The sequence below is a fragment of the Thamnophis elegans genome, chromosome 4 (genome assembly GCF_009769535.1).
Source record: "Thamnophis elegans isolate rThaEle1 chromosome 4, rThaEle1.pri, whole genome shotgun sequence".
NCBI classification, from domain to species: domain Eukaryota; kingdom Metazoa; phylum Chordata; class Lepidosauria; order Squamata; family Colubridae; genus Thamnophis; species Thamnophis elegans.
Genome location: NC_045544.1, coordinates 101160683 through 101171648, shown reverse-complemented (window position 1 = coordinate 101171648; position 10966 = coordinate 101160683). Strand labels below are relative to the sequence as shown.

General features: G+C 33.7%; 1 protein-coding gene across 3 annotated transcripts in view; it reads right to left on the bottom strand.

The window, feature by feature from the left end:
* Positions 1 to 83: 83 nt before the first annotated feature.
* The window catches only part of ACSS1 (acyl-CoA synthetase short chain family member 1), a 48426-nt gene continuing 37543 nt past the window's right edge, over positions 84 to 10966 (bottom strand). For all 3 annotated transcript variants that reach the window (XM_032216478.1, XM_032216481.1, XM_032216482.1), the window contains 6 exons: positions 8214 to 8326; positions 6848 to 6974; positions 5468 to 5595; positions 4096 to 4159; positions 3019 to 3137; positions 84 to 1609 (listed from right to left, as the gene is read on the bottom strand). In XM_032216478.1, the coding sequence (XP_032072369.1) occupies positions 1433 to 1609; positions 3019 to 3137; positions 4096 to 4159; positions 5468 to 5595; positions 6848 to 6974; positions 8214 to 8326 (728 nt within the window). In that variant the 3' untranslated portion in view covers positions 84 to 1432. The remainder of the gene's footprint in view (positions 1610 to 3018; positions 3138 to 4095; positions 4160 to 5467; positions 5596 to 6847; positions 6975 to 8213; positions 8327 to 10966) is intronic.

The following is a 10966-nucleotide window of genomic DNA, read 5'->3' as shown; positions in this document are numbered from 1 at the left end:
CGTGTTGGTAGTTTACTTCTTGTCTTAATGACTGGAAAATAGAAACCATGTGTTATTTTTGCAAATATTGTTTTATTGCTAACCCTCTGTTACACTCCTGTGAAATGGCTGGCTGTATACATTGTTTAAATAAATAAAATTAGCTTATGTTTAGTTTTGGAATGGGAACATATCCCATTGCCCTTCCCAACAATTAGAAAGTTCATAGTGATGAGTTTCTGGGCTAATAGGCCGTATCTAATTATCTGGTATCCTATCATTTTAACCAGCAATCATGGCAAACAATTGTTTTTATTTACTGGTTTGAAAATCAGAACAAATCTATTGTTGCAAAATATCGTCACTAGTATCAAAATAAATCATCCAATCTCAGCTTTCCAGAAACCAATCCCATAGTAACTGTGTATCTTTCTTCTACTAGATCTTCCTTTTTCTTCAATTCCATAACATAATTCAACATGAAAGTAGTTGATATTGGTTTGGTGTCGGAATTTAGAGGCCTTAATCAGATATTTTGTACTGAATTCAGAAAACTGTTTCTTCTTTATTGTATGTACAGTACATGCTCAGGCTCCTGCATCAGCAATATCTAGATGCATAAAAAAGAGCCAATCTGATGTTAAGGTGCTGGTCTAGAAAGCAGGAGGTTGTGAACCAGTCTTGGCATGAAAGACTAGCTAGGTGACTTTGGACCACTCACTCTCAGCCCAAATCACACACAAGGTTGTTTTTGGTGTGGGGAAAATAGGCAGACAAAGGAGTGGTATGTTTACTGCCTTGAGTAATATATGAAAAAAACCAATTAAAATCTAAAAAATATACATGTTTAATAAAGAACCCTATATGCCTGTTCATAATTATATGCCAGTGCAACATTATAACAATTCAATTTGTCCAACTGCAGTAAAACAGATAACTTCCCATGCTATACATAAGTATAAGTATTGATAAACAGTTTTGAGTTTATTTTGGCTTTCAATTATGTAAATTGAAATTCCTATAGTATAAAAAAAAGTCATTGTGTGCGATTTTTAAAAGAAATTCACATAATTTAAAAGTATGGAGAGTTTCAGTTCATCTGATAAGATAAAATTAAGAAAGGAGTACAGTAAGACTGATCTTAAAAATGTTTATATATTGGTAGCAAAAATATCAGGGCTAAATATAAACGTACTCCTTTCTACACTTTGCTTAACAAAGGCATAACATATCTTAAACAGCAGTTTGAAAATTATTTTTCCATGCTTTCAAAGAAAAGAAAATATAAACTTAATGTAGCAAGAGGTAAACTTTTACAATACACATTCTTTTCAGGAAAAAAAATGGATTTTACATGAATAAGTGTAGCTCTTTAATGTATCAAGGATAAATCTAATGTTGCTTTTGTTCCTTCAGCTTCTTAACAGAACTCATCTTCACAATAGTCCATTCATCATAGAATAGGATGCTTAAGTTTATATTTCTTATACGTTTCAAGTATTTCCTCTATGACACTGGAATCATCTAGTGTTGTGATATCTCCCATATCACTAATATTATCAGTCACTATTCTCCGTAACAATCTTCTCATAATTTTTCCTGATCGAGTTTTGGGAAGACGTTTCACTATCTGTTTGAGAAATAAAAAACATTGTAAGTAGTATTACTTTAAATAAAGATAACTAAATATCTAAATAGCTACTTCCTTGAGTTTTTCTTCTATGCATTCACTTATATGAATAAATGTGTCTACACAGAGTATTGTGGAACCTTTCAAAGTTATCCAGGTAAACAGTCCCTACCCCAACTGTTCATTCCTCTGTTAAGCCATTCTAAGAGCTTCACATTAGCCTTGAAAAAAAGGAATAATCATTGACAGACTTAGGTGAAGGCAGGATGGATGAATGAATTTACAGATTATCAACTGAAGAACTGTTTTCCAAGCTAAGGAAAAGTCACTGCTATTACAGGATTGTAAAACAACTGAGGGGACATCCATGGGGGATAGGGATATCAAAAACATGATGGCAATTGCAACCTCATTATTAACGCTACCGTCTTTGCAGTCCCCACCCTCAACCTAGTTCGCTGATAGTAAGGCATCTGTGCAATAAAAGCCATAATCTCTGCTGAAAAAACGTTTTTTCATTCGCATATCATCCTTATATGTGGTACACTTTTTTAAAGGTAAATTGTTTTATAGTTTAAAACACTCATGGTTCACATACAAAAATGTTCAAAGGAAGAACATTTAAATGCTTTACTCTGCAGTTTAGAATAAAGATCACATATTAACTAAAATCTATATTGGAATAGAGATTCTGCAGTTATTCTCTCAGCATAGGCCTCCCCCAAGCTATAAAATTAACTACAACTATAGAATTCTATGCTATCCCTCTTTCTTGTGTTGCTATTATTTTAATAATATACACAAAGGCACTTCATCAGTATCTCCATGTTCCATATTTAAATATACCCAGAAGGGAGGGGAGGCTATCTATTACCCCTACTCAAAATTGATACTAGCAGATTTACATTACAACAAACCATGGCTTTACAAAAAAATTTTAAAAAGACTTTCAACCTGAACTGGCAATTTTTATATAAAACAATCATTGTTTAATATTAAATATTTTTATGACATTTATTTCCCATCCATCTCATTATCCAAAGTGACTTTGGTGGCTTACAATGGCATGAAAACATTAAAAATAATAAAATAAACTATTAAATAAACTATTATATGCCATGGATGGTATTGAGGTGAGCTTTTGACTTTTACTCAATCAACCAACCCACTTCCAGCATAGCAGATCCCTATTGAGGCCCCAGAAGGGAGGGGAGCCAAGCCAACTGACAGAGTCAAGTTTTAAGGCCCTTCTGGAAGACCAGAAGAGCGAAGAGGCAGATCTCACTTCACAGCAGAAAAGGCTCTTCTCCTGGATTCCACTAGCTGAAATTCCATATCACATAAACAATGCAGAGATTCTTTTCAGATATATGTCCTTATAAAAACATATACAATATTTAAATACTTACCATAATATGTTCAGGAACAGCATATTTTGCTATCTTGGTGGCAACTATTGTCTTCACCTCTTTGATAATTTTCTCTTTATCTGCCATGTCATCTTTTAATACTATGAAAGCTAATGCAACTGAAAAAAAAAAGGAATACATTTATTATTAGATACTTTTTGCTCCACCTTTATTACTTTATAAAGTCATTTGGCTTGCACGCCTAAGGCAGGACTAGAACTCACAGTCTCCTGGTTTCTAGGTCGACATTTTAACTACTAAACTGGCTTTCATTAGCTTTCTAAACTCACATTTACTAGTTAATGTCTGTTAATGTATATACAGTAACTAGAGATAACTTTATCATTATATAACTAAAGAACAAATATTTTTCACATTGCACTAAGAATAGATAGATAAGGTCTGAGAGCTTTTGGTCCAACAACCTTTTCACAGTGCTTGAAAAGTAATGCTACTATAGGTTCGATGTTACTACTTATTCTACTTCATCAAAGGGAGTTGGAAATCAATGCCTTTTCTTACTTTTCCCCTTCTCTATACTTTTCCCTTTTCCCCTATTTTTTTCCTATTTGCTTTTATATTTTTGTATTTTATATTATAAACTAATAAAAAGGATTGACATGGGGAGAAAATAAAGAAAAAAATAAAATAAAAGTAATGCTACTATAGTACTAAAATTATTTTGATCACTGTAGCTCTTTCAACATTTTGAACTTAAATTATATTCCTTCGCTAAATAGTTTTCATGCATGTAATACAGATGTGGGTTTCTGCCGGTTTGCCCCGGATCAGACGAACCAGTAGTGGCGGCGGAAGGCTCCACCCACCTGCCCAGATGCTTCACATTGCGCACAAACCAATAGTAAAATAAACTGAAACCCACTACTGATGTAATACATTATAATACTGTTGTGTATATGCTTTGACAAAAGTAATTATTCAAGTATCAGTTTCTGCCTAACATCCCTGTTCATTTTCTCCTCTTCAATTGTATCAGCAAAATGTCCTGACATCAACAAAGCAATTATTAAATATACAGTTAAAAGTTACTTATTTTAAAACCTTTCAGTCACTTACCTTCCCCTTTGATATCATGGGGATAGCTAATCACAGCTGTTTCTGGAATTGCAGGATGTTCATCCTTTTGAAAAAGATGATTTGGAAAGAAATAGTAAACTGATAAATATAGTAATGGTTATGCAAAAAATACTTAACATGCAAATATTAATGAAACCTGAAAACTTTCTTCTAGGTATTATGGATAAACATAGAAAAAAAATGGGATTTTATATTTGTATGTAGTGGCTGCTGCAAAGATTGTCAAATAAGTTATATGCCAAATACTGAGACTTGGAGAATAGATCCTTAAATTGCCAGTTCTGGCAGAGATAGTGAAATTAATTGTGTTAATTAGAGACAACTATTTGACAAGTTTTTAAAAGATTGGAGACCATTTATGGAGTTTCTGTATGTTAAATACAACAAGGGACTGTTACTAGAGGACTTTGAAGTTTAGTGTAACTTTTGGGTTTCTAGTTAATAGCTTTTTAATAGTGAACAGAGACTGGGATCAATTTGATTGACAGACAACATAATTTTATATTTGGATATTTGTTAAGAGACTGTGATTTAAAATAGTAAATTAGGAAGTATAAATGGGAAAATTTACAACCATTGTAAAAGGGGGAATCTATTAGACTTGTTTCAATTATATTAATCAACATTCAGTTAGATTGGACGATGTATGTTTAGCGTTACTTGTATAACTGTTATATATACTTTTTTCCTTTTTTTACCCAGTGTTGTTATTATTTTTGTTATTCTTTGTTCTTGTTTTTTGTTTTTTATTTGCATTTTGTATTTTATCCTATCTTTTGAAATCAATTTAAATTAAAAAAATTAGTAAACAAAACTAGGCATTGTTCCTGGCATAACATCAAAGCTTTTGAAAAATATATATGAACTGAGCCAGATTCATATATATGCATGGAATCATATATACATGTAAAATATACTCACAAATAAGATGATAAATCTGTGATCATAGACCTATGATGTCACTATAAGTGAAATTCACATATCAGAAACTGCTGTAGAAATATGTCCTGCCATGCAGTCTGTCGCAGTTTTGATAGATACAGGCATACCATACAATTTGTTTTGAAAACTAGCCTTTCATCTTGCATTAGCTAAAGTAACCTGACTAAGTTGGTGAACCATTTCCACTGTATATGCTCTATTTGAGTTAATATCAGATAAAGAGGCCATCTGTGGTGGCTAATCCATAATGGTTTAAATATGCAAAAGGTCTGTTAATGCTACAATCAAATCTAAATTAACTATGGGAGCCAGCTATTCAAATCTTCTCATTGTTCTTAATATCTATGTTTCAATTAGTTTACAAGAATAAATTATTGGAGCCTATACTTTACTTTGACCCAATAATTACCATGGCATCTTCAATTTCTGCAGTTCCAAGCCTGTGTCCACTGATGTTTAGGACATCATCCATTCGCCCTGTTAGCTGATAATAGCCTTCCTTAGTTCTATAAGCAGCATCGCCTGTGAAATAATACCCTGTGGTAATAACAGATTTAGCATCAGTAAATATAGATGTTCACTTTTTATGAAGAGAAAAATACACTCAACAGACATAATTCATTATCTCGGTGGGAAAGTAATGTACTCATCATTATTCAATATGCAATTATAACAAGAGAACATAGCACACTACATTTATAATACACATCTATTAATCTGTCAAAGCATGAAACAAACATTTAACAAGATATGCATTATATAAAAATGTGTGTAATGAATCAGGAATTCTGTGAGTGGAATTCAGGTGCTTTGCAGAAATTGATTCTGCTGGAATATGGTCTTTACTCAGTATTATCACTTCAGATTCTTGAATGAAAAACAGTGTTTGATGCCAGACTTTATTCTGCAGCATACTAGCTTTTTGTTTTTCTTAAATTGAAGTATTTTTTAAATGTAAAATATAACTGAGGCAGGAAATCTGCTGGCAATGATGGATCAGTTCATTGGGAACAATGTTGAGAACCCAGGATATGTGTCAACTTCCATGGAGACTCATTGTCATTAGTCTTCACTTAGCAACAGTAACTAGGATTGGAATTTCCATCCCTAAGCAGTGCAGTTGGAAAACATAATATCATGTGACTGCACTGCTTAGCAATAGGAGTTCCAGCAGTCCCTAGTTACTGTTAAGCACGGACTTCATGAGTTCATTAAGCAAATACCTCCTGATTTCCAATTCCTGCCAGCTTTCTCACTGAATTTGCTTGGGAGAATCAGGAGGGAAGGTCATAGATTGCAATCATGTGACTGAAGGATGCTATAACAGTTGGAAATCCAGGCCAGTTGCCAGATTGCCATCAAGTTACAGTGGAAGAATTATAACAACCAGAACTTCAAGGCCAGTCATAAGAACTGTTATTACAGTACCATTGCAAATTCAAATGGTCAGTAAACAAGAGGTTGCTAACCAAGGAACACCTATGTTATTAATCAACTCTAACTATTTTGGAATTCAATTCATTTTTATACTTTAGCATTCAGGTCCATATGAATGATAAACTAAGAAAATTAGCAAAGATGTTTCAGAATGTTCATGTCAATCAACATCTGTTATGCATGTAGAAATGTGCATGAATACATCTCTGGTGTACAGACTATTGCTGCACTATTTTTAAATTATGCAAAGAAAATATAACAATGTAGCTATTGTCACTATACTAAAAATTGCGCTTCATGTACAGCATCAACCCCAGTGCATTACTTCAATCAACATTTTCATCATTCTCACCTGGGTAAGCTTTGAAATAAGCTTCTACAAAACGCTGATGGTCTTCATAGATAGTCCGTGCTATACCAGGCCAGGGTTGTGCAATGCAGAGAGCACCAGCGGTATCATTGCCTTCTAAAACTTTTCCCTAGGAAATCAAGTAAAAAAAACACCTTCCCTCAATCCCATCAATAAATGTTTGCCCCCAGAATTTGAATTTAATTTCATATTTATTCTTTCCATTAACAGTTTGATCAACACTTAATAAAGGCAATGAACTCAATATGCCTGCAAGCACAGGTAGTCTTTGTTGAGTGACTGCATTGTTTTAGCAATTATTTGCAGTCACAACAATTATAAAAAAGTAACATGACGGATCCTTGCATTTATGATCTTTGCATATCTGTAAAGCAAAGGAAAGCTGAAATAAGATAGAAGTAAGAAAGCACGGAGTTTCAATTAGAAACCACTTCGCATAACAACCAGGTTTCCAGATTTCATTGTGGTCACTAAACAAGGATTCCTTGTATGAATAAAAAAGATTTTTGTGGTAGATAGAAGGGAAAGAATGGGCATTTAGAACTGACAAGTACAAAGCTTCCTTTCTAAGGGGCTTCTTTCCTTACCACTACGTCTTCAAAATTTATTTCATATCATGCCATGAGATAGCGATTTCCACGAGCATCCCAACTGTTCTGATATAATTTTTGCTCATATTTTGATTAATTTTGCTAGCATTAAGAAGTAAAATGTTATCTATCTAAATCAATACAGAGCCAGTATAACAATTAAGTAGGAACTAATAATGCCATATTATCTGTTACCCCTAACAGTTACGTTACTCACAGATTAACATTTACATGTTTAAAGTTTAGGGAACATTCTGAGACAAATATACATTCTGATTGCACAGAAGTCAGTGATTTTTCTATCATGCTTTGATTTTAGAAACTGGTCTAATTTTGGTAGACAACAGGAAACGTATTTCATATTGGTTCTCTTGAAATGTGTATCTATTTATTTCTTGATATTTTAATCCATATGGCAAAAATTCCAGCTTTCCTTTTCTGACCCTTTCTTGCCTCAGACTTTATTCAGAATAACACAGGTCCTTCAAGCTACTCTCTAAAAGTTACCTATTGATTCTTGTAAGACCCTCCTTACCAAAAGAAGGTATGATTGGGTGATTAACACTCTTATAATTTTTTCAAAGGGGTTCTGGGCTTTAGCTGCAGTCTAATAATTACATTTTTGAATGTTATTAAATGTTTTAAAATATCCTTTAAAATGTTTAGTACTTAAGGAACAATTCAGATCATCCTCCTCTCCCGCTATTTTCAATGAAATATATTTTCAAAATCCAGAATTTTTCAGTATTTTAGCTTACATTCTCATCCATTAGCACTGGGGTAATTCCATAGAAAGGCCTCATTGCTATAGCTGGAATAATCTCAGCTCCTTCTTCTGAAGGCCGAGGAGCAATGCAAATGCCACCCGTTTCTGGAATTATAAATAAGAAACACTAGTAAAAACAAATGCAATCTCTGTTTTCTGGAATTAAATGACCATAAAGCAACATTTCTGGACTGAGGGCAGCTTCATTTTTCATTTTAAAAAAAATCTGAAACTCATTTTATTCCCACAAAGCCCTAAACTAATTTTGTTCAATACAATTAGATGCACTTAGCAAGTAATTTCAGTAGCAAATGATAGAAATGCAGGGAAATCATGGAATATATTTCCTTGCGTTGTTTTGATAACACTTCAAACTGTTTGCTTAAAAGCGGTTTATGAGACTATCTACTTATGAGATATAAGTAGTTTGAATTTATAGTTACATCCTAGATTAATATAGGTACTAAAAGAATAAGTAGAAAATAAATACAAATACAAAATTAGGATTAACACTAAAAATGCAAAGCATTAAGACTTTAATTTTGTATAATAAAGCAACCCCACAGGCACACACATTCAAGTTTGTATGGGTGTGGTCCTAACAGACCACAATTCAGAGATCTACCATGAAGCTTTTCATACAGAAGGTCACCAGTCTTGATTTCTAAAATGTGATCAAGCTTTATAGAGATACTGGATTTTAGAATGATGCTATTGCACTAAGCCTGATCACTCTTTAAAAATATATTTACGCATAAGAATCTGCATAGTGAATCTCCCCCACCTCTCCCATAATCTCCCTTTCTCTTATCCACTCAAATGCTTTCAAATATATTTGCAAAGCCTGATTTGCTAATCTTATGCATGTTTGAGTTGATTATTTGTGGCATATCACTGCTTCCAAGAGCTATGTTTAAGAAAGATAAGCTGCAATAATTATGATATTTTTAAACCGAATATAAGATCTACAACTGGCCTAACACTAGGTAATAAATCAATATACTTGCAAATTATCGGAAGCATTATTGTTATTGTTATTCATATCCCCAGAAAATAATAAATGTTACAAGTGGTTGCATTTGTTTTTGTATCAAATAGTCTTTGAGAAAACATAACATTAACTGATTTAGCTAGAATAACCAACATTATGATGTTATACGGGGAACTTGAATTGAAATGTTCCCAGAAAATAACAGGATTATTTCTGGAATATTACAAGTAGTGCTAGTTGAACATCTACTTGTTCAGCAACTATTTGAAGTTACAATGACACTGAACAAGAGGGATCGAGGACTATCACTCACAGAGCAGCTGATACAGCAGCATCCCTGTGATCATGTGATCAGAATTCAAGTGCTCAGAAACCACATCACAATTACAATTTTGCAGCATCTCACAGTCACGTGATTACAACTTGCATCCTTCACCACCAGCTTCCAACAAGCGAAGTTAATGAGAAAGCTGGCAGGAGATCACAAATTCTGATTACATGACTATAAGAAGCAGTGACCATATGCATTTCACCTAACAATCATAACTTGGATTGCCGCAAGTACCATTTTTAAGTCAGTGCAGTTATGTGACATCTCTTTCTATAACCACATCCCTTGTGACAGGGTTCCTGAACCAATTTCTGTTGGTAAGTGAAAACTACCTGTAATTAGACTTTGCAGAAGGGGTTAGAACATGGTTGCTTCAGGAAAAAGGGGGACACAATACTTCCTTCTTTCCCCTTTCCCTATGCAATTATGCATAATGTAATGGTTTTTGAGTCAAATATTTAATTTTATCAATGAGTGTATGTATGTATGAAAGTTAATATTTCTCTTGGAAAATCATTCTAAGAACAGCTTTCAAAAATCTTGCTTGAGGGTTTCATGCAGCCTTTCACCTAATTACAAAACTCCTATTTAATGATCAGTTCATATCTCTGGTAACTATTATCTGTCATCTTTTTTATAATCAGTTTCTTGGAGGAAGAGATGTCACAAAGAGAAAGACACAAAGAAAAAGGACAATGTTAGAAAGAGAAAGGGGGTTAATATAATAGACAACACTGGTGGCCCTGCTCACTTCTGGCATTGGCCAAGAATTTCTCCAGACCAGTCTTTCTTCTCTTTGGCAACTACCATATACTTTCCAAGTACAAAAAGTCCACCCACTTCTTATAAGAGAGAAATGTTCTTTACACCTGCCAAATTCTACAAGAAGATTTTTGTCACACATCCATAGTTTTCTCTCTAGAGCAGGGGTGTCAAACTCACATTGTTATGTCATGTGGCATGTGGCGAATTGGGACTTTGTCCCCCATCGCTAAACTGAGCATGGACATGGCCAGTGTCTGACACCTCTGGCCTGCAGGCCAGGAGTTTGACAGCCCTGCCCTAGAGTTTCTTTGCTATAACTAAGTGACATCCTGCCATGCCATTAAATTCAATAGTAATGACAGAGGCCCCAAAGCGACATTAAAACATGAAGCTCATAAGTTGACAATTGAGCATATTTACCCTAGTTTGTGTAATATTAGTTTGAAGATCATTTATACTTGTGTGAATTGGCCAAAGAATCAACACTGAGAATTCTACTTGTTCTATCACCTTGTCACTTTTCATGGTGAACTCATATTTTTGGAGTTTTCTTTTCATGGAGACATATACGTATGATCTCAAGATTGATAGCTTAAAAAAACCTGAGCATTTATTTCAATCTTTCATTTGATATTTAAAGAATACTATGGTTTCGGGT